The 27,378-nt window shown below is 56.8% G+C and overlaps 1 protein-coding gene and 1 non-coding gene across 2 annotated transcripts; both read right to left on the bottom strand.

Annotated features, from left to right (window-relative positions):
- Positions 1–1,881: 1,881 nt before the first annotated feature.
- WDR75 (WD repeat domain 75) lies at positions 1,882–19,979 on the bottom strand. Its single transcript, XM_054723217.1, has 21 exons — positions 19,878–19,979; positions 18,347–18,476; positions 16,286–16,351; positions 15,465–15,555; positions 14,369–14,493; positions 13,959–14,029; positions 13,521–13,640; positions 12,962–13,050; positions 11,884–12,042; positions 11,050–11,109; positions 10,855–10,970; positions 10,086–10,261; positions 8,870–9,027; positions 8,318–8,498; positions 7,042–7,136; positions 6,348–6,443; positions 5,737–5,906; positions 5,403–5,462; positions 2,975–3,121; positions 2,596–2,687; positions 1,882–2,207 (listed from the first exon to the last, which is right to left on the bottom strand). Exons 1-21 carry the CDS (start codon positions 19,964–19,966, stop codon positions 1,997–1,999), a joined length of 2,502 nt encoding a protein of 833 aa, XP_054579192.1. The 5' UTR covers positions 19,967–19,979; the 3' UTR covers positions 1,882–1,996.
- Positions 12,148–12,250, bottom strand: LOC114233366 (U6 spliceosomal RNA). Its single transcript, XR_003619522.2, has one exon. It is a non-coding gene; the product is annotated as a U6 spliceosomal RNA (small nuclear RNA).
- Positions 19,980–27,378: the final 7,399 nt, after the last annotated feature.

Genomic DNA, 27,378 nt, shown 5'->3' on the forward strand with positions numbered 1-27,378 from the left:
CGTGTCACCGTGTCAGTGTCTGAATATGGAAGGTAATCATGGAGTTTATTTGTAATCACGCCAGCATGTCCCACCCCCTGGGGCAGGGGAGGCTGACAGGACCAAGTGGGTGCTGATCAGTCCTCCTGGCGCAGCGAGGCTGCCTGGTGCGGGCACAGCGTGGAGCTGCGGGGGGCGGGGGGTGGGTTCTGGTGTGGGCGAGGCTGCCTGGTGCGGGCACAGCGTGGCGCTGCGGGGGGCGGGGTGGGTTCTGGTGTGGGCGAGGCTGCCTGGTGGGGGCACAGCGTGGAGCTGCCTTGGGGGGAGCTCTGGTGTGGGCGAGGCTGCCTGGTGCGTGCACAGCGTGGAGCTGCGGGGGGGGGCGGGGGGGCTCTGGTGTGGGCGAGGCTGCCTGGTGGGGGCACAGCGTGGAGCTGCCGGGGGTTCTGGTGTGGGCGAGGCTGCCTGGTGGGGGCACAGCGTGGAGCTGCCTTGGGGGGAGCTCTGGTGTGGGCGAGGCTGCCTGGTGCGGGCACAGCGTGGAGCTGCGGGGGGCGGGGGGGGGCTCTGGTGTGGACGAGGCTCCCTGGTGCGGGCACAGCGTGGAGCTGCGGGGGGCAGGGGGGCTCTGGTGTGGGCGAGGCTGCCTGGTGCGGGCACAGCGTGGCGCTGCGGGGGCTCTGGTGTGGGCGAGGCTGCCTGGTGCGGGCACAGCGTGGCGCTGCGGGGGCTCTGGTGTGGGCGAGGCTGGCCCCATGTCAGGCGTGGGCTGTAGTAGGAGCTGCAATGCAAGGGGACGGTGGTTGCCGTGTGTGCTGGGCTGGGGCTGCTGGGCGGGAGCTAGTGTGAGCCGAGGCTGGCCTCCCCGTGTGGAGGCTGTGGCTTCTGGGAGGCGGCAGCGCACTGAGCTGCCCTGTGTGGTGTCTGGGCCGTGGAAGGGGCTCTGGCTGGGTGGGCAGGGCAGGCAGTTAGCCAGGTGGATGGAGGAGACTACGTTTGCCTGCATGGCCGGGCCAGAGAGGCGGGAGAGCTCCACAAAGAGCAGCGGTGCCCGCCTGGCCTCCCTCCTCCATCCCGAGCTGGCAGGTGCCTGCCCCTACAGCCCTCACCCGAGCCAGTCCAAGTAGCCCTCCCGCGGCCGGGGCTCCGGCTGCTGCCTGTGCTGGGGCGGGTCTGCCTAAGGATCTGCCGTTCTCTCTGGAAGGTAACCCATCCCGCTGGTCTTCAAAGCCAGATGTCCTGGGACTCCTCCCCAGCAGGTGCCCAGTGGGACCCCTAACACTTCCCCGGGGCACTTCGGAGGCCAAGCTGTCCCTCCGGTTTATTAATCTCCACCCCGTGGAGGTAGGACCTGCCTGGACGTGTCTGCGCCCCCGTCTCAATGTGGCTCGTTTCTATCCTTAGGGATAGGAATTCTGAGAGGCGGTCAATCAGGCGGCTCAGTGGCGGTTCTAGAGTTTAGTTGTGTGCCTGGGAGGAGGTGAGCTCAGAGTTTACCCCTCTGCCTCCTTAGCTAACTTTTTACTCCCGTTTTTATAGAAGTGTGTCAGAGAACTGGGAAACTCCACATGCTAAGTGGTTAGAACGTGGCAGCTCCACTCCTTTTACATAACAGAGAGCAGACTCTTTGGGGAAAAGCAATGAGCTGGTTAAAAAGGAGGTGATCTTGGACTCAGTACAAGCAGACCTCGTGACTGCACAGATGCTGGTGTCTTTGTCTTTAAATATATTTTATTGATGTCAGAGAGGAAGGGAGAGGGAGAGGGAGAAACTTCAACGATGAAAGAGAATCACTGATCGGCTGCCTCCTGCACGCCGCCCCCTGGGGATCGAGCCCACAACCCGGGCATGTGCCCTTGACTGGAATGGAACCAGGGACCTTTCAGTCCAAAAAGCACATGATCAGTTATTTAAAAAGGAAAGCCTGTTCATATTTATTTTGAAAACAGAAATAACATTAATTGAGGTGTTTTTGGAGCATCAACATGCAACAGAAAGAGTGCCAGAGCCCCCGGGCTTAGGGCACAGCCACCCAGCTGTAGTCCGCTCTCCGGAGCTTCCGCAGCTCCTTCTCTTCGCACCTGGACAGCTGCTGCCGAAGGCCGTCTCCGTCTCCCACGTCCGTGAGATCCGCATGCTGGACCTTTCCAGGGGCAGCGTCTTCCTCCTCTGAACTGTCCCTTTCTCCTCCTTCTTCCATGTCCACATCGTCAGGCATTTCTTCAGCACTTTAACAACAACAGAATAGAACATAAACTTACTATTTAAATATAAATGTCGGTCAAAAATAACTCTAAGGTATCTATGTAAAGGTAGAATCACATAGACAAAGTAAATGAAAAATCTTGTGTGCAGTTCAAAAATTATAGGCTATTATAAAAGAGCAGGTGAATTTACAAAAAGTGTAATTTTGAATTACATATCGAATCCTTAAAACCTACACAAAAGATCTCTTTTCTAACACTTAGAAAACTGTCAATGTGTTTTACCTACTTGACTTCACAGCCCTACGTCACGAGCAGTCTGTGAAGTAGAGACATCCAGGGAAGGACAGTCAAACACGGGGTCACCAGCACCCCTGCCCCACAGCGGACACCCTCACCCCGCAGCGCCTACCTCCGGGCCTCCGTGGCCAGCAGCAGGGAGTTGACGAACAGGGAGCACAGGAAGGCAGCCGAGGGCAGCACGTGGGCGGGGGTGTGAAGCAGCTGCAGGGAAACGGAAACCAGGGTTTCACCTAAAGAGTCGCCGCCAAACCAACCAACCACCACAGGTTTCCCCAGAGAAAACCAAGGAGGGCGAGCCTGTTCCTCCCTCCCACCTTCACGCAGACAGCGCCGCCCCTCCCCTAAGAGTCGGAGTCCCACGTCTGTGCGTTTGCGTGGTTTGTACCAAGCTGCACAGCACAGGAGCTAACAGGCCGCTTGTTACGGAGCCCTGCAGACCGTCTGACTCCAGGGCTGAGCGCACGGCCTGCCTCGGCGGCACCTCTCACCTCGCTGATGGCAGGGACGTTCTCCGTTACGGGCAGCTGCACCAGCTCGCTCTCCGAGGCGCCATCCGCCTGCTCCCCCTGCTGCCGCCGGTGCCTCCCCAGGAGGAAGTAGAACGGGGTGGTCGGCAGGCTCTCTTCTGCCAGCAGCTGGGAGGGCGAAGACGCAGGGCCGTTACTCCGGCAGCTCAGCCAGAAGCGCGAGTCAGGAAGGCCGGGCGCAGCCCTTCAGAACGCCCTAGTCCGTCTCTCACGTCACTGGCAGAGCAGCCGAGGCCCAGCAGCCACTTACGCTGAGAAAGGCGACCAGGGGACGCTGAGACGACAGAGCCAACACCCGCTTCTCACTGCCGCCCCCCAGTCCCTCAGAGACGCCCGTGAAGGCAGACCCCGGCTGGGTGCACGGTGCCACGTGGGACGGCACAGGCTGAGGGCCAGTGGCCCGTGGACCATGGTGTGCGTGAGGTCCGGGAGGCTGGTGACCATGCGCTGCCTGTGGGGGAGCCCAGAGCACCCCGTCTGCACTGCAGAGTCCTGCAAATGCCCAGGAAGCGGCACCCATAGACACAGGGTCTCTGTAACGGGCAGAAGCCCTGATGAACGGACCATGCGAGAGAGAACGAGAAAAGGTCGTCAGAGGGTAGAGGCTGTCTCCCAGAGAACAGGAGGAGTAAAGAATATTCATGCTGCCAGTCTAGCAGGAATTCCAGAAAAAGAACAGAAATGAAGACAAGGAGTAACTGATTCTTCCTTAGTTGTCTGATTAACACGCGTCGGGAGGCCCCACATTTCCTGAGGAAAAGCCATCTTTCATGAAGGCTGACTTGCACCCCCTCTAACATGGCAAGCAGTACCCCCAACTTAGTCCTCCCTCATACTCTCATCACTTGAAACAGTGCTTATGAACGTACTAGAGGCCCAGTGCATGAAAATTCATGCACTGGAGGGGGGTCCCTCAGCCCGGCCTGCCCCCTCTCACAATCCGGGAGCCCTCAGGGGTGGGAGGCGATCTGGCGATCAGGGCAAGGCGACACCCCATCACACCTCTGCTGCTGCCACTGCCGGCAGCGCAAGCCTCGGGCGGCCCTGGTTACCTGAGCCTTGGGCGGCCCTGGGTGGTTGGGGGACTCTGGAGGCAGGCGTGCGGGGCAGCTGGGCCCGCCTAGAGACGGGCCTGGCCTTGCCATGTGCCTGCTGGGGCAGTGGGGCTGAGGGGACTGGGCGCCGCCATCTTTGAGGGCAGGGCAGTCAATTAGCATATTCCCTCCTTATTGGCTGTGGGCACTGCCATCTTTGTGACTGTGTGAGGGTCAATTAGCATATCCCCTCATTAGATAGTAAACACAGCATGAAATAGGTCTGCATCTTCCTGTTCAATGCCGGCACCACAGGTTGAGATCTGCTCACTGACACATCTCAAACGCTAGACCCAGGAGTGACCAGGTGCTGAATGAGCTCAGTGAGCCCATGGTGCTGGCCTTCCAGTGACGGTGGGAACTACAGCACACGGGCACAGACCGTAGAGTGCTGAGAGAAGATGGCTCTCCACTCAAGAGTTCTAGGCCCAGCCAACCAGTCGGGCGGGAGAAAGGAAACACTTTCCCAGACACAGGTCTTCCATTGACCTCCTGGCCCGAAGGACGTGCTGCACCGAAGCCGGGCGTGGCCGAAGCCGGGACCACGGGCTCTGCCCGCAGAGCTGAGGCGAGGCCCTGGCGCGGGCGGAGGCCGCCTCGGGCTCACAGAGCAGGCAGCCAGGTGGAAGCGGTCAGAAGGCTCAGGACTTTCTTCAAGACCCAAAAGAGGAGGCAGTGTGCCTGGAAACGCGGAGACGACGTGTGCAGCTGGGAGAGAGCTTGGAGCGAGTCAGGGGAGAAGTAATCAGAGAACGAAGCAAATGAAGGAGGCAGTCATTAACGCCAGAGAGAAGTGGTCACAAAGGAAAACAGCCTATCCCACGTTGCTGGCCGAGGGACTGTGTTCAGCGGGTTATCATCACCGGTACTGATCGACCAATTTTTACATGTTTCCTGGGAAACTGGGAGGGAGGAGGGTGTGTGTGAGCGACGTGCATGTGGGGGGAGGGGTGGTGTGGAAAAGAGCGACAACTTCCGTTTCAACAGCTCAGTCACCGCTGACCCTGCATCTCAAAACCCAGACTCCGCAACACACACGTGTTCCTCACACACGCGTGGATGGAAGGCTATCCCTAACACGTCTCAGGGACTGCGCGCCTCTTCGCACCATGAGCACCGAACACGGACTCACACAGCAAACCGCATGCTCAGGAGCAACGTGCCTTCAGGAGGCAGCAGGGGAGGACGGATGTAGTTCCGTGTCGGGCCAGGCGAGGCGTGCTCTCACGGCTGCGCTCTAACAGACCCTGTCTGTGCAGGGAGCCATGCAGTCTGCCGGGGGCGGCACCACGTACCTGCTTGCTTGTTGGTGTGAGTTTCTCTTCGGGAGACTTTGAGCTGAACGTCAACAGACTCTGAAAAGAGAGATCAGTGGGTGCCGTGAGAGAGGACCCGTGGGGGCACAGTAAGTAAGACGTCACAGTGAGAGGGAGGCCAGCCTGCCGTTCCGACAGGAGCAGCCACCTCAGGCCTGCGGGCGGGGCCGAGGCGGCGGCACAGCGAACACCGGACACCTTCCCGGGGAGCAGCCCTTCCACAGGGCCCTGCACCGGTCCCGGGGGCTATCCCTCCCCGCGGCACAGCAGCCGGCAGCTCCGGCCGAGGGAGCCTTCGGGGGAGGGCGCGTACCTGCGACGCCGTCAGGAAGTAGAACTGGGACCTGTTCAGCCACTGCAGTGCCTCGGAGGTGAGCGCCTCGGGGACGTCCCGAGGCACAAACACGCCCCACCGGACCTCCTCGCCGCAGATGTTCCTCTGAACGTACAGCGGCCTCGGCTCGCTCGGTTTGAACACGAACACTAGCGGGAAGACGGACAGACAACACGCTTCGCAAAGGCCAGCTCTGGCCTCGGGCTGGCGGCACCCTCCCGGCTCGCCCACCTCGCCATGGCCGTCATGGCCGCTTAAGCGCTGACCCTGCCAACACCTCCGGACGCTTGTGTGTCCAGGGAGGAGCGAGGCCACGGGGGACCAGGAGGAAGGAGCCGCTCCAGAGCCCAGAGCCCAGCAGAGGACAGCGAGCCCCAGCAGGAGGAGGTGCGGGGAGCGGGGCTGCACGATGCTCCGGGGACGCACGTGCCCAAAGCACCCGGCGCTGGAACGGGACTTGAGGACGGGCAGTGCCGCGGGCTCCGAGGCTTCAGACCTCTGACCGGCGGGCAAGTGTGACCCCACTTCTACCTCGGCCGTTAGAGAAGCCTTAGTTACAGACCCACTGTGCCCGCGTGGTCTGTACTCACAGTGCGAGCCCCCTGAGGACCGAGCGACGGCGGCCACGTTCTCCGAGCGCGGGTCCGGCTCCATCACGGTGACGTTCAGCTTTGTGCTCCACTCCACTGGGGAGAGAGGGAAGCGGGTCACCGCTACCGGCCGGGAGCGCGTCACAGCCTGTCACTTACATCTTCGCGGGGACAGCCAACCCGTCCCAGGAAGAGGGGTCACGCTTCCGAAAGCGCCGCAGACACAGGGACAGGTGTGCAGGCAGGACCCAGCCCTCCTTCCACACTCCTCAACCTGGCGAAACGTTAGCCAGAGACACTGCAGAGGACGAGGCCGCCACACCATCCACTGCTCACACCCACCACGCCTTTCCACACGCATCCCAATGAGTAAAAGCCATTCGGTGCACCTCCGCCAGGAGGGCGTGGCCGGCAGCTCAGACTGAAGCAGCCGGGACACTGCGGGTGACACGCACACGCGTGAGCGGAAACACGGCTCCAACTAGTGGATGGAGGACAGGGGGCAGCTGAGCCTCTCCACCGACACTGGCCGCTGTGAATGACCCGTCTACGCAGGCCTGGGCCCCGCCTGGCAGAGCGTCCCATGTAGAAAATGGCACGTCTCTGGGTCAGACGTGACGCTACAACCCAGAAGCCCTGGAGGCCTGGTTCCCGCCCGTCCTTGCTTTGCCGAGTCACTGGGAAGACATCTTACGTGCACAGCTCAGCAGGTTCCAGCAGCACAGGGTCCCGTTCTCAGTGGCTCCCAGAAGGTACTTGGAGCAAGTCAGCCTCCCGAAGCAGAGGTGCCTGAGGACGGACCACAGGAGCCGTCAGCCCCGCCCCGGGCACGCCCGCTCGGGTTCCAGAGACCACGTGTTCCTCATATTATCGTGCAGAAAGAGGGACGGAGCAGCACGAAAGGGAGCTTACGTGGGCACGTTGTTTCAGAGAAACAGGTTTGACGGCCAGTCAATTCCTTCTCTACTGTGCTGCGTGGTGTAGTAATTCTCTCTCTCACACACACACACACACACACTACTGTGCTGCGTGGTGTAGTAATTCTCTCTCTCACACACACACACTACTGTGCTGCGTGGTGTAGTAATTCACACACACACACACACACACTCACACACACACACACTACTGTGCTGCGTGGTGTAGTAATTCTCTCACACACACACACATACACACACACACACACACTACTGTGCTGCGTGGTGTAGTAATTCACACACACACACACACACACACACTCACACACACTACTGTGCTGCGTGGTGTAGTAATTCACACACACACACACACATATACACACACACGCACACACACACTACTGTGCTGCGTGGTGTAGTAATTCTCACACACACACACACACACACACACTCACACGCACACACACACACACACATATACACACACACACACACACACACTACTGTGCTGCGTGGTGTAGTAATTCACACACACACACACACACATACACATACACGCACACGCACACGCGCACAGTGTATGCGAAACGCAGACATTTACTAACAGCCCCTCTCTGTACCCGAGGCGGCGTTTGCACTGTGGAGCCCACCCAGTGAATTCAGTCAGACGCACTGGGGCTGGAAGCCATGTCCTCGCCTTCTGCCACTCTGTCCTAGCGCTGGCCCCTGAAGTGGGGGACCTGCCAGGTCAGCACCGCCCGGAACCCGAGGCTCAGGCACAGCTGGTTACGAGGCAGCACATGACACGTGTGGTGAGAGAAGAACCCGCAGGCCCGGAACGAGGTGTCACTCCTGGTTCCAGAAATGTGACTCCAGCACCCGGCTCCCCTGCAGAAGGCCCGCTTCCCGCCCTCGGCTCCGCTGCTGCCCCCGCCCCCGGCCCCCGCCCCCGGCCCCGGCCGCCTCAGCGAGGCGTACAGTGTCCTAGGGCTCAGGTACAGGACTTGTTTGAATGTCAGAAAAAGGTACCTCCTATTCCCGTCATTCACCTACCGCACGTGCCCAGCTCGCTGACAAAACGTGCACCTGAGCTCCCAGGTCTCGGCCTCCCAGATGGTGACCGTCTCCTCGAAGCCGACGGCCAGCAGCGAGCCGTCTTCCGAGAAACAGCAGGTGGTCGCCTGGTACTTGTGGTAACTGCCCACGAAGTCGCAGGTCCAGCCCACAGCCTGTCCTGCGGGAGGGAACACGGACACGGTTAGGAACGGCACCACGGCGGGATAGCGTGGGCAGTCACCCAACAGGCAGGACCCCTGCGCCCTGGTGAGGAGCTGCAAGCAGGGGCTGAGCTGCAGGTCCTGCTCGTCCCAGAGACCTCGAGCGCCCCCTGGTGGGGCCGCGGGAGGCTGCACGCCGAGCCCTTCCCGGCCCCCTTGCGAATGGGAACAGAACAGCCAGCGCGGCGCAGTCCAGCACGTCACTGAAAAGCACGGGCTTGGACAAAGGCCCGTCGGTGTGATCTCACATCGTGTCAGCGCCTGCAGAACGGGCGCAGCGCGGAGATGACCCGGTCAGGTCTCGGACACGCTCTGCGGAGCCACTCACTGTAGATGTCCGAGTCGTCGGCCAAGACCCACACTTTGAAGCGGCCGTCCCGGCTGGCCGTGACCAAGGTGGGGCTGTCGGACCTCTCTGCGTTGCGGAAGCACAGGGCGGTGATGCCGTCCTCGTGGGGTGCGCTAACCTTGGTGTTGAGAAGAAACCTGGAAGGAAGGAGACGCCACGTCATCCTCACACCAGGCCGCCGCCGCACCGTCGCCTGGATTTCTCACACAATACACGCGGCCTGTGTACATCCTACAACGGCATCTCTGGAAGGGCCTGGAATGACAGCCAGCCAGCCGCCTGCCGTCTCCACCGCGGCGCGCTCCTGACGCACCCCCCCGTCCTGACGCAGAGGTGATGGAGCACCGGGTCACCTCAATGGCACATGAGGTTAACGGGCCATCAAACATGACCCCGAAAGCCGCCTGCACTAGCCCACAGTGCCTCCCTGGCTGCTTCTGAAAATAAGCCAACGACGGACTGAGTACCAAGACCCAAAGTGGAAGAAAATGGAAAACCACCTGCCCCCACTGCCTGTCAGCACTGGGTGTCTGATCACCAGCCTCCTTTCCCGCCCGTCCCCGGGAGGCTGTGAGGGGAGATGGACCGTGCCGGCCCTGTGTTCCGTGAAGGACATCCGGCAGTCCTGTACTTTGGAAAAGCTCAGGTTCCGAGAGGGTGACCGGGGCCTGTTCCCTCCCCTGGGGAGATGGACGCCAGGCTTATCCCCCGTGTTCTGTGGGTACAAAAGCAGGAAGCCTCGCTCCGGCACACAGGAAGGACTTGATCAAGGGCTGGGTGGCTCTGGTATGAGAAACTGGTGGGCTCCTTACCCAGTCCACACACACACACACACACACACACACACACTGGACCCCGCCGTCTACACTGCCATGTTCCCCAAGAAGGCAGTGTGATGAGGGAGCGACGAGCTGAGACGTTCAGAGTCTGATCCTGGATTTGCCTGGAACCAGGCCTTACGTCCTGGGGTGTCACTTCCCCATGTTGTCTCACTTATGCAGTGAGATGGCTGATGACCTGGGGGACACCTGTGCTGTCTGGAGCAGAAAGCTCAGCGGCGTTATCAGAAGCATGCCTCCTCCGTCACCCTAAATCTAAAGCTAACCAAAACACAGCATCTCAAAGACCAGAAGTGAAACCGTGAGAGAAAACAACACGTTCCCACTCGGAAGCTCTAGGGCTGTCAGGGGGTTACCCTTGAGTCTTCTTATTGTACGTCCACAGCTTCATCTGCAGGTCCAGCTCCCCTTCCTTCTCCTGACGCTGTTCTACGGTTGCGAGCCAGGCACCGAAGCAGCCGAACGCAGCCTTCGTCAGCTCGATCTGGACCAGGCCGCAGTCATTGATGTATTCTTGCTGCACAATGTCCAGCTGACGGTTAAAAAACCCAACATGCTTATTAATGTAAATACACGCATGTGAGAGCATCAAGGATAACTGTAAGAAGTGGGAAAAGACACAACTGCTGTGAGGAGCCCAGCGTTTTATTCCCACTTGTTCCTTTCACCCCCTTCCTGGTCTGTTACTACACGTGCTAAGTACCTGCTATCTCCAGGAATGCATAGAAATGTGGGAGTGAAAAGACCAGCAAGTTTCCTTTCTCTGAGGGCTGACAGGTGAGGAGAGAGAGAGAGAGAGAAGGTGCCGCAGCTCCCGGACAGAACCTGTGGAGGGTCCCGGAGGCCGCTCTAGCCTGCAGCGGAGAGCTTATCTGCAGGTGCCATGGCCACCCCACCACAGGCGGAGCCACATCCTCTCCTCCCGGCCCCCGTGGCCCGAGGCAGACGTGTGTGCAGCTAATTAGAGTCTGAAAACACGACAGCAGACAGAGCGGCTGCAGCCATGGCCACGGCCACCAGGACCAGCTGCAGACGACTGAGCGCTGCCGAGCGCGTGGTGGCCAGGGCCCTGCGGGGCTGCAAGCTCCCACCAGCTTCAGGGCAGCGGATGGGCCAGAAGCTTACGTTGTATAACTGCTTATCACTCTGGAGAGAATAGAACTGCAAATGGCCAGGCTTCCCGTTCAAAACCAAAGCTTTCGTTCTCGGATCAATCATCAAGCCCGTCAAGACACTGCTGTCTGCAAAGAGGGACACGAGCAGCTGAAGCCAGGACGCCCGCTTCCCAGGACACAGCCCGCTCACCCCGCGCCGCAGTACCTCTCACCAGGCCTTGGATCACGGCGGAGGCCTCCAGGTTCCGGCCAATGACGATGATCTCTGTGGGGACAAAACACGTCACCGTGAGCAGGCCAGAGCCTCCCGATAGAAAAATCAGCTGACCTTAGAGCAGCGATGGGCAACCTTTTGAGCTTGGTGTGTCAAACTTCGCCAAAAAACTGAGCATAACTCGGGTAGTGTGTCACTTGGAGGAAAAAACATTATTTCGCGATATTTATAGTTTAAATAACATAAATGTTTCATCCTCGGCATGCGGCAGCCTCAGCGGCCGCGTGTCATCAGAAATGGCACTGACACACTGCCTTAGAGGGTTCCGAACTCATCAGAATATGAGACAGCTGAGCAAGTTGTCTTTTAGGCGTCACAGCAGTGCATTTTAAGTGTGAATTCGGAGTCACATGCCCCGAGAGAGCCTTTCCTCTGAGGTGGCCCCTGCACGTGGCTCAGGGTGTACACTGAGGTGTGCCCGCGGGGGCAGGGAGGCGGCCGCTCCGGCTCTCCATCGGGCGTGGGACCAGGCAGACGGCCTCCGTTTCTGCCAGAGCAGCCCTCGCCCCGTCACGGCCATCTCTCCCGGAAGTGCACACGCTATGCCCGCACCAAGGCCCACCTCAGAGCCCGTCCTCCCTTCCCCCTCGGTTCATTCCACACCAGAAGGTTCTGAAATGTAAGTGGCCCAACAAAACCACACACACGGAGCCCACAGCTGCGCAGCCGTTCTGGAAAGACTGGAGGTGGCGGATCTCGGGCGATAGGAGCGGAGGCGTCACCCCCACGGTGCTGCCGCGCAACCACGAGCGCGGACGGACGTACTGTTGTCGGCGTGGGAGGTGCAGAGCAGGTCCCCCGCCGGCGAGACGGCGATGTGCTCGATGGTGGCCCCCAGGCGCGGCAGGAACTCCTTGGTCTTCTCGGCCGCGTCGCGCCACTCCACCAGGACCGACTCCCGGCCGCCGCTCAGCAGGCTGCTGCCTGTTCCCGCACAGAGGCCAGGCGGCGTTTGGAGGGGAAAAGGGAAGAGAAGTAGACCCAGCATTTAAGTTTTCTGGCCACGTTAGAGAAACGAGCTATTTCTTTTTAAACATGGAACGCTTCACGAATTTGCCATCATCCTCGCGCAGGGGCCATGCTAACCTCTGTATGGCTCCAATGGCAGTCCATGCGCTGCCGAAGCGAGCACTGAACTGTCTTTAAATACGCACACAAGCGCGTTCCTATCGTTTCTAAGACCAAGACTTAAGGTCACGATTCAGGGACTTTCCTTCCCGCTGGCATCTGATCAGTTTGCTGCGGACCAGCTCCTCCTGATACAAGGAGAACGGAAAGAAAGAAGCACCCCAGGCCCGATGGCTTCTCTAGGAAGGAACCTTCCGGGTTACACAGAAGAGAACACGTCCCGGTTTGTGTCACAGGCACAATCCTGCACCTGAGCGAGCACAGCAGAAAGCGATCCCAGGCCCGTCTCCCGATAGACGAGAGCTCCCTACACCACACGAGGATCGCGCGGAACCCAGTGATTCGCGCAGAGGAACGTGAGGTCGTCTTACACTTGAAACATAAATCAATTTAACCAAGCCCGCTTACGGAGTGAGGGCAAACCACAGATCCGAATGATCCCTAAGTGACAGGCTCTACACTCGTGAGGCAGGAACTCAGCAACGTGGGACTGACGGGCCTTTAATTCCCATCCAGGGTCCCAGAGAGTCGACTGCAAACTCGTGTTTCGGGGTAAAGCACTGACCACGTCCCTCTTGGGACTGGAACACGGTTACCGCTTTGATTCAACATGATCTTATCCTAAGATAAGAAAGGCTTCTAAACACCGAGATTAAAATACTGGATTCACACGCTTCCCAAGTTCACCTGAGCGACACCACTAAGCGTGCCTTACCCGTCGCTGAGAAAGCCAGGTCCATGACCAGGTCATGGTGCCAGTGCAGACACGTGTACGTGTATTTCTTTTCATCATCAAAACCTCTCCTATTGGAGAAAAACCACATTTTTAATTTCACCAAAGGTGTATATTACATTTATGTACAAAATAATAAATCACGGTATCAAGCTATGGGTCCTAATGTCCTAAAAGTACCCTGAGTCCGTTTTCTATTTCTAACCGGTCACTTGATAAACAGCAGGCCTTGGGGTCCTACCATTCAGCTGGTCCCTTACTGTCTGTCACTCACTCTTTCCTTTTTACTTAAAGGCAAAGAAGTTCTCTTCAGTAACATGAGGACAGCAGAACTTCCCTCCCCCTAGAGCAGTGAGCGTGCGCACTGAGGTGTATGCACAGAAGCACAGACGGGTGAGCAGGGGGGGTGTGGGGGAGGGTTAAGGGGTGAAGGGGGGGTGTCCCCATGCAGCGGCCCAGTGCTGCCCCCTCCTGACCGAGGCGGCTGCCTGCAGACAGCACACAGCCGCACAGACACCAGCGCCCTCCCCAGCCGCCTGACCAGAGGCGGATCTTGCCGTCCTTGTGCCCGGTCGCTATGCAGTCTTCCTTCGGGTGACACGCCACACATGTGAAGTTGTTCTTAGCGTGTTTCCTGTTTCCTGACGATGACAAAGTAAACCTAAAAGAAAACACTTTCCTGATTATTAGTCTCGTGGTAAGCAGTTATTAAGTAAAAGGAATTCGCGCCCGTATCAGCCCACACGGGAGGGCTCTCAGAACTCAGGGCAGGACTGTAAGAAAAGTCCTTTTGGTGTTTTTTGTGTTTGTTTTCGTTGCCCGGGCAAAGTTGGCTCGGCTTTCTTGTTGAGGCTGAGTGTCGGCATCAGCTCTGCACTGGCCGAAGGAATGGCAGCTGGGACAAGGGGCTGATGGGCTAAAGCTGTCAGGCCCTCGCCCTGCTGCACCCAAGCCCAGAGCTGTCCAAGGGGACGCTCACCTGGACGTGGCCTTCCTTCTGAAGAAGTACACAGACAAGTAGAAGTCGCGCACGGCGGCCACGTAGTCGCCCTGGTTTCAGAGAAGAGAACATGCCCCAGTCAGCACTCGGGGAAGAAATACTGTCACCAAAGTCAGTATTGTCACAACTCTTTTGCAGAAACACAGTGCAAACGCCAAAACCACGGATTGTGTTTGGACAATTGGCGTTACAAGAGCAATAACACAGGATACACACGAGGTGGTCTGGCAAACCCACCCATAAACACCCGCTCCAGTGACACAGCCCCTAGTCACCCACAAAAACACTGCAGCTCGAGGCAGCATCAAGGCCGGTAAGGAAAAACGCTGAGGACAGACGGCAGGAAAGGGAGGCGAGGTACAAAAAGAACCCCACGGAAGGAATCTGACCTGCCTCCCGAAGGCGACGCACTTGGGCGACGGGCTGATGTAGTCCAGCACCAGGCAGGGCTCCCCGGCCTCGGCGTCCTGGCGGGGCGTGCGGGGCAGCGTCACGGAGACGAGCTGGAACACATCTAGCACAGGCGCGGGTCACTAGCGAGCGCTCCCGCACAGAACCGTGCACGGCTCCGGGAGCCCCTCGATGCCAAGGTATCCGTCATTCCAGCCCCCGTGACAAACGGCTCTAAAACGGGAGTCTCTGCACCTTAGGTTCTTAGTTCCTTGGAGTGATCCCATGTGCAGCCGGGTTAGGACCACGGAGAGAGCTGTTCCAGCTGCGGGCACCGCCCGCCCAGCCGAGGAGTCGGGGTGCGTGTGAAGAGGGGCTACCAGATACGAGCGAGCAGAACCCCCTGGGAACCTACTAACACGCAGGTTCCTAGGCCAAGCCTCGGACCCAGTGAATCTATGGACTGTCAGTCAGGGAGACGAGGAGCCTGAACTTGTTGGAAGCACGAGGACAGACATTAAGAATCCACGTGTTTACACACAAAACAGAACCTCAACAGTGAAGACTGCTAGGTTTAAAGCAGTCATTTGAGAAGGCAACTTAACTGTTTTAGAATGTTGCCGTTTCCAGAACATTTTTGTAATATCCTTTAGAGATGACTACATATGGAAAACTAAACTTACTGTGTTTTTTTTTAATGTAATATTTTGATAGATAAAATGTTATTCACTAACAGACTTGGCACCAAATGAATTTTAGCTTAAAAAAAATTTAGCTGTCACAATTTTGATTATTCTCAGGTTACTTAAAAGTCCATGAAATATTAACAATTGGCAAATTTGTTCCCCCCTCCCAAACCCCCGGCAAAAAAACCTGAAAACAAAGCAAAACAAAAATATAGAACCGGGAAGGGCTCACTCAGCTAACAAGCCGAGAGCAATCCAGCGGACGGCCCAGGGACCGCCTCAGAGCTGTCTGCACTCCGAGTTCTGACATAACAGCCTTTTACAACACGGGCTGCGGAGCACTGCTGCGTTCGAGAAACGGTAAAATGGAAGCGCCTGTATCAAGCAGAGGACATTAATCAGACCTTACCTGGCTTTTCTTTATTTATCGTAACGAAGACAGAATCCTCAGCACGCGCGTGAGTAAAGAGGGCGTGAAGTTTGTGCCCAACTGTGAAAGTCTGAAAGGTAAAAAGCCATGTTGTCAGCCTTCCCACCTACCTGAGCCCCGCCCCAACCGAAACCCCACGCAGGGAGGGATTTCTGTCCCTTTTGCTCACATCAGAAGAGTGCGTGGCACACAGAAGACAATACGTATTGATCAAATGGCCTTCCAAATTAGACATACAGAGCCTGCCGTTTCTTTTTCATGGCTGTATAGTATTCTACTGAATGAATTATCACATTTTAACTGACGTCAAGGTTACAGTCGATCTCTCCTTTCCGCCATAAGCAGTGCGTTAAGGATGACACGCACATGCATTGTTTTCATCAGGAGATCCCTGACGGGAGACTGCTGGAGCCAAGGCATTCGTGTTCAGTTTGTTCTCATGGCCGTGCTCAAAAGTATGTCTCTCTACCCTCTTCCTACCATTAGCTTCTCTCAATCTGTAATTCAGCGTGACTGGTGGGAAGTGCTGGGACACTTTACATCTAAGTTTACATTTCTTTAGTCACCAACCAGGTCAGGCACATCTTCGCGTTTACCGCGTATCTTTAGGAAATATTATCTCCATTTTATTGCTCACTTTTGGTTAAAGTTTGAAGTTTTTATATAGTCAGATTTGCGTTTGTGGTGTGACTTTGACGACTTGTTTAGGAATGCCATCTGGCCTTACAGAGGAGTAATGGGTCGTTGAATTATGTGCCATTCCTTTTCACATAATAGAAACGGAAGACCAACCCACATACCTTTATCAAAATGCCATCGAGGTAGTCCCACAGCTTAATCGTGCCATCAAAGGAACAAGAATACAGCTAAAAGGGAAAACACGGTAAAAACGGATTAAAAAAAGAACTCCATTAAGATATCAAATGGATTAAATGCTAACATAGAAGGCATTTTGCCCCCTAATTCACTGTTCTCTTAGAGAAGCGGCGCCAGCTACTTGTGCTGTTGTCGCACAATGTCCGTTGTTCGTGACCACCTCACCGCAGCTGAGGAGGAAGCAGATCCATCGACTGGACAAGCAATTACAATGGGGGAAGGTCAACCTCCGTCTTGGGGGGACTGACGTGAAAGCCCTCAGGGCTGGGCTGCCCCGTGTCGCAAACGGCCGTCATCTGCACGCAGGCAGGCAGCGCTTCCGAACACTCGCCCGCCAGCGAGGACCCTGCCCCGCGGCACACCGAGGCCTGGCCACCTCCCTCAGCCTGCCCCCCTGGACACGGGGTGTTTTTGTGCTGTTATTGTGAAAACATTTGGCTTATACTGTTTATAAAGAATTTCAGATATTTTTGAGAGTGGCAATTTTAAGATTTCTACCAATGAGGACATGGAAATGGAGGATAAGAATAAAAAATGAAGAAAATATTATCTATTCAAGTAAAATATTTATATTAAGTTAAAAAGACACATTGCAACTACATACGACCTTAGACTCATGAACATGGGTTAGTAAAATCTAATAAGGCAAATACATAATCACTGTTAAAACAACGGCCAATACCAAAACTGACTCCAGTCCACAGAACCTCCGGCATGCACCCTCCACCTTCACTGAACCTGTTGTTAGAATTGTCCTCCTCGAATTTTATTAACCTGAGGTTCCTCGGAACATTTCATGTTGCTATAAAACTTAGTAATAGACTTCACAAATCCCAATTTTAATAACAGATATTTCTGCTACAAAGACCATCCAAATGCTACAGATAACAACAGCGTGTCTGCTCACACCCCCAGGACAGCCGGAGGCCAGGCCTGCAGAAAAGCCTCCACCGACTACCAGGCGCAGCTCGTTCGGCTTTGGAAGGCTCAGCGTTCCTGTCCGCCCCACTTCCTGTGGCAATGCAGTGGAAGACAATGCAAGTCCCTTTCCTTTTCATTTCAGAGGGGGAGAGAGAAACATGGGGGCCAATTGGTTGCCTCCTGTGGGCACTGAGCCCCGTCTAGGTGTGCGCCGACCCGAAGCGAGTCCGCCACCTTCCGGGGCGGGGATGAGGCCAGGGCTGCACACCCTGTAAAACCACGCGGTCACTCCCCAGGTGGCTGTGCTCACCCGGAAGAGGGGGACCTGATCGAAACGAGAGCAAGGCAGTATTCTGAGGCGCCTCTCTGGTAGCTTGGCTGGGACTTAAGAGCTGAATTACAGGGACGGCTCCTTATTCTTGAATTCCGAGAAGCGAGAGCTTTTTTGTGGAGGGAGACGGGAGGCCCAGTCTGTCTAAAACGAACCACTGACCCACTGCCTGAGGAGCCCTCTGGTCCAGATGCCGGCCCTCAGGGGGTGGCTGCTGCACCAACACTAAGGAGCCGCGTCTCTAAAAGCCGGCATCTGGACCCTCAGGCAGCATTTCACAACAGGTGTTCCGGAAGCAAGAGTTCAGAGGTCAAACAGGTTCGAGAAACACCAAGTCCTAGCTGCCCCTGCGGATGTGGGCTAGTCACCAGGCGTGAGAGGAACCAAGAAGACTAGACAAGACACTCACCATGTGCCAGACCCTGAGTGAGCGGCTCAGGCCGCCAGGAGCCTCCCTCACGCACAGCTATGGCCCTGAGTGACATGACTGACAGCACACCACGGGCCGGGCAGCCGTGGGCTGTGACCCTGTGTTAACAACGATCAATAAAACGCATATTCGTGGGGGAGGGGGAACAAAAAGTTAAAAAAAAATAAGTGAAAATATCTTGAATCAGAAAATCAACCTAGTTCTCTCCCTGATCATAACCTGGACAGATTCCCAGTCAATTCAATGCCAACATTCCTGGCCACAATAAGCCACATGCGCAGACGCAGCACGAGCGGCCGGCACCTGGAGGTGGTTGTTGGGGTTGAGCTGGATGCCGGTCACCAGGTCCCGGTGGCCCTGCAGCACGTGCACGCACTCCTCCGTGGCTGTGCTGTACACCTTGACGAAGTCTCCGGACACACAGAGGAGGTACCTGCAGCGAGAGAAAGATGAGCCCACACTCTCTAGGGAGCCAGACCTCTTTGCTGTCCGTGTTCTTTCAAACAACGGTTTACCGCAGAGGCTACTGCACTGCTGATGGCGGTGGGAGCGGGGACACTGGTTGGACTGTTTTCACAGCAGACAGACCCACAGGCCACGGAGCGGTATTTTCACCTTGTGTGGGAAGTACTTGCTTACATGTACGTCTACCTCCCTATGGGCCTCAGACCTGCAGGGCAGAGGTATTTGTTTCCCAATGTCCAATCCAGTCTGTTGAACAGAACTTGCCTGAACCTCAGAGGCTTTATAAATTAACTGGATGAGATGATCCAGTAAATAATCATTATAAAATAACTGGAGGCCCGGTGCACGAAATTCGTGCATGGGAAGGGGGTCCCCTCAGCTCGGCCTGCACTCTCTCCACTCTGGGACCCCTCAGGACCTCTGGCTCCTAACCGCTCACCTGCCTGCCAGCCTGGTCCCCCTAACTGCTCTCCCCTGACAGCCTGGTCCCCCTAACTGCTCTCCCCTGACAGCCTGATCGCTTCTAAGCTCCTCTGCCTTGGCCCCGCCAACATGGCTTTGTTGGGAAGGATGTACGGAAGGACATCCGGAAGGTCACCTGGAAGATGTTCAGTCTAATTAGCATACTACCCTGTTGTTAGTATAGGTAAGAGCAACTGTTCTAATGCGGCCTGGTCACTGTGTCACCAGCTCCGAGCCACTGGTGTTTCACGTTCCCCTCGGAACGCAGGCGGCAGTCAGCCTGGCCGGGAGCACCGTCCACCAGACCAAGCAACCTGAGCACCAAGCGCTGGGCACGCCTCCCCGCGGGTGTCCCTCTCCGTGCCCAGGCCCCCTCCGGCCTGGACGCTCAGGGCCGTCCTGCCGCCTCCAGGGCGCCCTCCCACGTGCCCTTCAAACTCACCCGGGGCTCATCCTGGGCGTGGACCGAGCCCGCCTTAGACTGAACCGAACCCTCCGGTGCCTCCCACCGCCGCCAGCACAAACCCGAACTCCTGAGGCCCGGGGTGGTCTCACCCGGCTGGACCCCTTTCCCTGGACCTGTCAGCGGCTCACGGCCCCGGCCCGGCGCCGCCGCCCGGCCGGCCCGCCCCCCGGCCGCCCCGCCCCCCGGCCGCGCCCTCCTCTCCCCGCGCCGGGGACCGTCGGGGGCGGCAGCGCGCCCAGCCTGCGGTGGCGGGACTGAGGGGTGTCTCGCTCTGGTCACCCCGCCCTGCACCAGCGCCCCCCGCCGCCTCCGTGCGCCCTGGGCTCCGGCACGCGGCCCCCGGGAGCCCCACCAGCGGCCGGCGAGCCCGGGCCCCGGACAGCCCGCCCCCCGCCCCCGGGACGCACACGCGCGGCCCTGAGGCAGCGGCCGGCCCCGTACTTGGAGTCCGCGGAGAACACCGCCCTCCTCAGGTTCAGCTCGCTGCCGCCGCAGCGGACCACGCGGACGGCCTGCTCCTCCTCCACCATCTTCCCGGGGACGCGGGAGATCCCGGCGCCGGCCCCGCCCCCGGCTTCCTCTCCGCGGCCGGGCGGTGGTGCGCACGCGCACAGGCGCCGCGCAGGGCTCCTCTAGGACCGCATCTCGATGGTAGGACGCCGCGCCGGGGCCGCCCCAGCGAACCCTGCCGACCCTCTCGGCCGCCACTACCTTCGCGCAGGCGCAGGAGCTCCCGGCGGCGGCCCTGTCCCCGCTTCCTTTCCGGGCGCCGGGCGGTGGGGCGCACGCGCACAGGCGCCGCGCAGGGCTCCTCTAGGCCGGCGTCTCTATGGCAGGACGCAGCGCCGCGCCGCCATCTTTCGTGTGGCAACGTCAAGTTAGATGAAGGACAGAGACAGTGCGTTTCTATTGGGTACCTTTGAACTAGTTTTTTCAATACTTTATTTATTTATTTATTTATTTATTATTTATTTATTTATTTATTTATTTATTTATTATTTATTTATTTATTTATTATTTATTTATTATTTATTTATTCACCGTATTTTCTGGCGTATAAGACGACTTGGCGTATAAGATTTTCCTGGGTTAAAAAGTCGTTTTATTGGACTATATTGATGGGATTAGATATGATGGATTAGATATATTGGACTACCGGTATTTATTTTTTAACCTTTTAAAATTTTAATATTATTATTATTTCATTTTTTTTAAGTTTCTTGTTGAAATTGTTACATTTGTCCCCTTTTTTCCTCCCATTTACCCTCTAGCCCTCGGCCCACTCCCGCCACCCCCCAGGCCTGCACCGCTGTGGTCTGCGCCCACGGGCTCTGCAAAGACGCACACAAGGTCTTTGGTTGATCACCTCCCAACCACCACCCCCCCCCCCGCCCCCGCCTTATTTCTAAAATAAACTTCATTGTGGAAAGTATTACAGATTTCCCCCTCCCCCCACTGACCTCTCCCGCCCCGCCCCACCCCAGGCCCTCACCACCCCGTGTCCGGGTCCACGGGTTGTGCATACAACATACACGCATATGAGTTCATTGGGTGGTCTCTCCCACACCCCCGCCTTCCCTCTGCCTTTAAAGAAAATCCTTATTGTGCAGATGCCCCTGCTTTCTCCCCTGGACCCCTTCCACCTCGCCCCGCCCCGCCCCAGGCCCTCACCCCCTCCTGCTGCGGCCATGGGTCGTGCACACAGGTCCTTGGCTGATCACCCCCCTCCCACCGCCTCCTCCTCCTTCCCTCCGAGGTTCCACACTCTGCTGGAAGCTTCCCTGTCTCGGGTCTAGTCTGTTCACCAGTTTATTTTGTTCATTGGATCCCACCTGTGAGTGAGATGATGGACGGGTCTTTGTCTGCCTGGCTTAGTTCTCTCCGGTGCTGAGGGTGACCCCGTCCCTTCGGGGCTTCTGGGGGCCGAGGGTTACCCAGAGACGGTGTGTGAGATGGTGCAGGGGGGGCCTCACGTGGGAGATGGTGCAGGGCAGGGGGACCCTGTCCCGTTAAAAATGGGGGAGAGCCCTGGCCGGTTTGCTCAGTGGATGGAGCGTCGGCCTTCGGACTGAAGGGTCCCGGGTTCCGTTCCGGTCAAGGGCACGTGCCTTGGTTACGGGCTAGATCCCAGTCCCTGGTCAGGACGCGTGCAGGAGGCAGCCAATCGATGTGTCTCTCTCACATGGATGTTTCTCTCTGGCTCTCCCCCTCCCTTCCTCTCTCTCTAAACATCAATGGGAGCCAAAACCGGTTTGGCTCAGTGGATAGAGCGTCGGCCTGCAGACTGCAAGGGTCCCAGGTTTGATTCCGGTCAAGGGCATGTACCATGGTTACGGGCACATCCCCAGTAGGAGGTGTGCAGGAGGCAGCTGATCGATGTTTCTAACTCTCTATCCCTCTCCCTTCTCTCTGTAAAAAATCAATAAAAATATATTTAAAAAAATAAAAAATAAACATCGATGGGAAAATATCCTCAGGTGAGGGTTAAAAAATGTATTTTTAAAAATGGGAGAGAGACATTAACAAGTTACACCAAATAATCACAGGTTGCGTGTTGAAGGAAATAAAACGGTAAAAGGGTAGTTTTCCCCGAGGAGGTTTCGGCTTAAGCTGATGAATCTGTCTGTCAAAGTCGTGCAGGTTAAAAAGTGATAATTACAACATTTCCCGTGAACACCGGAGTAAACCGGTCGGAGATGCCGCAGGGAGACCGTCCCTCTGCAGCCCAGCAGCGTCCCCAGCGGCAGGAGGTGGGTGTGCCCGTGCGTGTCTGGGCTGGAACCAGCGGGGCCTGCACACAGCTCCTCTCTGGCCCTAGAGGCACCGCACAGGTCTGTTCACATTCAGATCTCCGTTCCTCCTGAGGGGCTGCGTGTGCCTCGGAGTAAGGGTGCCATCGTGAAGCCATTCCCTCACAGGTGGGTGCCCAGTCATTTCCGTGTGTTAGCGGTGCGGACAGCGCGGCAGGACACACGTTACACAGCGCAGAGGCGTCCAGGGCGGCTGCCGGCTCGAAGGGGAGCTGCTTTTTAAACATTTTTTACTTTATTTTCCTGCAGAAAGCTTTCTTGTTGCGTTTGGTCCAGCGCCGGGGAGAGGGCTCCGGGTGCTTAAAGGATGCCTAGTGGCTTCGGGGAGAGGCTCGGGCAGAAGCCAGACCCCAGGGGGACACAGGGGCCCCCAAAGGCCTCTGGGCTCCCAGGCTCCTGGGGTGCTGGAGGGGAGCCTTTGGAAGAGACACTCGCCAGCCCCGCCTGGGGCACCTGCGGAGGGAGGCGGGTGTGGCCCATCTTCCTGATGAGCTGCCCCTCCTCCCCCGGAGGTGGTTCTGCAGGGGCCACGGAGCTGAGGGTCAGCGGCAGCACCAGGGCCTGCAGCTCCGCACGGGCCTGGGCCAGGCCCCCCCCCCACCCCCCAGGCCAGGGCCTCCTCGGTCCCGGGTGTCACCCCCTCACCTGGGGAGGCTCCAGCTCCTCCCGGAGAGAAGGCGGCCCCCACGCTGGGTTTGCACCTTAAGGTGCTCAGCGCCCTCGGCTTCTTCTCCTCTAACTCATGGAAGGAGAGGCCCCGCCCTGGAGAGCCACAGCGTCGGGTCAAAACAGAGGCCAGAGAGAGGTGGGTGTGGGCGAGGGGCCGGTGCGGGCGGGGACCCGGCCTCCACCTCGGGGGATGACTCTGCGGACTCTGGGAGCCCATGGGTGTCGGCAAGAAGGAGTGAAGGTGGAAAACCGTGTGCTGGCTGGTCCCGGAGGAGGTTCCGAAGGTGGGACCGGATAGGACGGTGGAGGGGGTCGAGGCTGGAAGGAGGGGCGCCCTGGGCCTGTTCCTTCCAAACCCATGGAAGCAGGAGGCAGACCGGCCGAGGCCCTGCCGCCTGTGTGTTCTGAGGGAGTATCTGGTGGAACTGAGACGTGGTCCCGGGCGACCAGGAAGAATAGCTAATGGCAGCCAAAAAGGGGCCCATTTAGTTTTCGGATCTCAAGTTTGGGGGAAGTCCGTAAGGAGAGGGAGTGCTGTAAGAGCATGTGACTTCCCCAGGAGAAATATGGGGCAAAGGGCGTGACGGACGTACGGACGTAACGATGTCAGACACACGGCTGTGATGTGTGCAGCCTCCTCGCCACCGGAGCTCCCTGGTCAGGCACTGTCAGGGGGATGAACTGCTTCAGCACGTGGCTGGCATTTGTGGTTTTAAAAAAATATATTTTTTATTGATTTCAGAGAGGAAGGGAGAGGGAGAGAGAGATGGAAACATTAATGATTGATCAGCTGCCTCCTGCACGCCTCACACCGGGGATGGAGCTGCAGCCCGGGCATGTGCCCTTGACCGGAATCGAACCCGGGACCCTTCAGTCCGCAGGCTGATGCTCTACTAGGTGTACCGGTTAATAATGCGGATTTTGTCATAAAGAAAACACGATCATTTCAAGAGAAACATCAAAAGTGCTTTATTCAGAGTAATGTCCATTGCTAGCTACACATTTCCCCCACCTTACAGGTAATTTGTGGGTACCGTCCCAATAGAACTTTTCTTGTTTTGAGGCAAACCATTCAGAGACCCAATTTTCCACTTCTTCACACATTTTGAAGTGCTGCTCAGAAAGTGCGTGTGCCATCGATCGGAACAAGTGGTCATCTGAAGGAGCGAGGTCTGGTGAATACGGCGGGTGGGTTAATACTTCCCAGGCAAGATCTTTTAACGTGTCTTTAACTGGTTTTGAAGTGTGTGATGATGCGTCATCATGAAGCAAATTTACTTTGCCGTGTCTTCTGGCCCATTCTGGTCGTTTCACGATCAAAACGTGGTTCAGATTGATTATTTGTTGTCGGTAGCGATCAGTATTAACGGTTTCACCAGGTTTTAGAAGCTCATAATACACCACACCTTCCTGATCCCACCAAACGCAGAGCATTGTCTTCTTTCCGAAGCGATTTGGCCTTGCAGTCGATGTTGATGGTTGACCTGGATCAACCCATGATTTTGTGCGTTTGGGATTCTCAGAATAAGTCCACTTTTCATCGCCAGTCACAATTCGATGCAAAAAAGACTTTCTTTCATGCCGTTGAAGCAACATTTTACTGATGACTTTTTGGTTTTCCATGTGTCTTTCGTTCAGTTGATGTGGCACCCATTTTCCTTCCTTTAAAATCTTCCCCATTGCTTGTAAATGATCAGAAATTGTTTGCTGAGCAACGTGTAATCTTTCTGCAAGTTGTTTTTGAGTTTGACATGCATCTTCATCCAATAATGCTTGTAATTGTTGGTCTTCAAACTTTTTCAGTTGACCTGGACGTTCTTTGTCTTTCACATAGAAATCATCACTTTTAAAGCGTTTTAAACCCGCGCTCACACGTGTCTTGAGATGGAGCATGTTCACCATAGGCTTCCCGAAGTTTACGCTAACTTTCAGCAGCACTTTCCTTCAAAATAAAGTAATGAATGAAAACTTCCCACAAATGCTCTTTTTTTTGGCATGAAATTTGACATTTTTAAGCGTAAAAATATCTATGATGTTAACACCTTCAGCAAATTTGACATATGAAGTTTTGAAGCTTGCTGTCAATACAACAAAATAGCATACATATCAAATCGCATATATATCAACATATGTGTAACTCCATCTGTTGAAAAAAATCTGCACTATTAACTGGTGCAGTGAGCCCAACCGGCTAGGGCTGGACTGGCATTTGCATATCATGCATCAGCCTTTGCTGATTGGCCCTCACACACTAAAACACGAGCAGCGTTTTCTAACGTGCTTGGAGGATGGGAAAGAATCAACGCAAGGTTGAAGGTCATAGGAGGGGCAGATGCTCTGCACGTGGTGTCCCACCATCAGGTACTTCCCGGCATTTGAAGGGGGTGGGGCCGGGGAGCGTCTGGCTCGTTGGTGGAGAAGGGAGGCCGGAGCTTCGACAGGTTCCAGAGCCCCTCTCGCTCCCCTCTTTTCTCTCGGAGCCCTCACCACGACCACCACCTTTACAAGTTCCTTCTGGCCCTGGCTGGTGTGGCTCAGTGGTTGAGCGTCGGCCTGCAGACCAAAGGGTCCCAGGCTCGATTCCAGTCAAGGGCACATGCAGGTTGCGGGCTCAATCCCCAGTAGGGGGCGTGCAAGAGGCAGCCGATCAATGATTCTCTCTCATCATTGATGTTTCTGTCTCTCCCTCTCCCTTCCTCTCTGAAACCAATAAAAATATATTTAAAAAATTATATACTAGCTCTTGAGCTGTCCCATACTAATGCTTGGTTCGCCTGTGCTTTGTATTAACAGATGTATGCGTTTTGGAGGCAAGATGATACATTGTTCTTCTAGATCTCATAGTCCAAGGAGGCCTTCCTGCTTTGTGGGCTCCTAGTTACTATGGCTGACTGGTGACCTATTAGTATGTAAATTACCCGGGGAAAGACCCTATATCCATAAGGTCTTTAATAGTGTTTGCATACAGTGGTCTGAACACTATCATTCAGCTAAACTACACCTGCAAAACACAGACGCACCACTTGGTGGCAGCAAAGACCCATCATTATTTTTGCAGGTTTTGCATCAGACCTCAGTCTGTGACCAGAAATGGTCATTACCCTGCTAGCACGTTGAAAAAGTATTTCTAATGTCTTCCTAATAAGTAGGCTTAGTGGAATGTTACGGAATGAGCGTTTTTTAATATAAGGAAGTTCAGAATGATCTTTGGATCTTTGTCTTTATAAAGAAGGGTCTCTTTAAGTTCTAGAACGCTCCGTGTTGTGTGGGAATCAGTCCTCTTCCCTCCTTTGTTGTCCCTCTCTACTGTGACAGTTTCACGAGCGTCCGGAGCTGACCTCTGACACTGGGTTTGGGACGGGGTCACGGGTGACTCACAGGCCGCTGTGCTGGGAGCATGGGGGCCTGTGCAAATTCCACTGCCGAGGAGACACGGAGTTCTTCTGCAGATGGCTGCTTAGGCGTGTGGCCGAGTTTAATCCCACGTCGAGAGTCATCCCTGAAGCATGTAAACGGAACCAGATGTTCGCCTCTGGGAGGGCCCTGGGTGTACGAGGAGCAGCCACAGCCACAGCCCCAGCCCTGCTCTCAGCCCCAGCCCTCAGCCCTCAGCCCCCAACCCCCAGCCCCCAGCCCCCAGCCCCAGCCCCCAGCCCCCAGCCCCCAGCCCCCAGCCCCCAGCCCTCAGCCCCCAGCCCCCAGCCCTCAGCCCCCAGCCCCCAGCCCCCAGCCCTCAGCCCTCAGCCCCCAGCCCTCAGCCCCCAGCCCCCAGCCCCCAGCCCCCAGCCCCCAGCCCTCAGCCCTCAGCCCCCAGCCCTCTGCCCCCAGCCCTCAGCCCCCAGCCCTCAGCCCTCAGCCCCCAGCCCTCAGCCTCCAGCCCTCAGCCCCCAGCCCCCAGCCCCCAGCCCCCAGCCCCAGCCCCCAGCCCCAGCCCCCAGCCCCCAGCCCCCAGCCCTCAGCCCTCAGCCCCCAGCCCTCAGCTCCCAGCCCCAGCCTCCAGCCCCCAGCCCCAGCCCCCAGCCCCCAGCCCTCAGCCCCCAGCCCCCAGCCCTCAGCCCTCAGCCCCCAGCCCTCAGCCCTCAGCCCCCAGCCCCAGCCCGGCTCTCACTGCTCTGTTTGGAAAGCCTTGGGAATGGAAAGGCCTGAGAGCCGGAGGACTGAGTCTCTGGCCCAGGGGCATGGAGCATTGTTCCTGGGAAACAGTTGCCCCAAAGAAACGTTAAGCTCTGCTCCACACCCTCCTGAAAACCGTGTGCTTTCCTGTCTTCCTTCCAGCTTCGCTCTTTAACAGAAAGCTGGTGACTGTGATGGCACGAGTTTTCTTCAAACCAGATCTCACCGATGCCGCTCTCTAAGCAACAACGCTGGGCTCCGTGTGCCTCTGGGCTGGCAGTCCACGCAGAGCTGGTGCAGCGCCTGCCCGCCCTGTCGCTGCTGCGGCGGCGGCTGTGAGAGCAGATTCT

This window comes from Eptesicus fuscus, chromosome 11, assembly GCF_027574615.1.
Source record: "Eptesicus fuscus isolate TK198812 chromosome 11, DD_ASM_mEF_20220401, whole genome shotgun sequence".
Classification (NCBI taxonomy): Eukaryota; Metazoa; Chordata; class Mammalia; order Chiroptera; family Vespertilionidae; genus Eptesicus; species Eptesicus fuscus.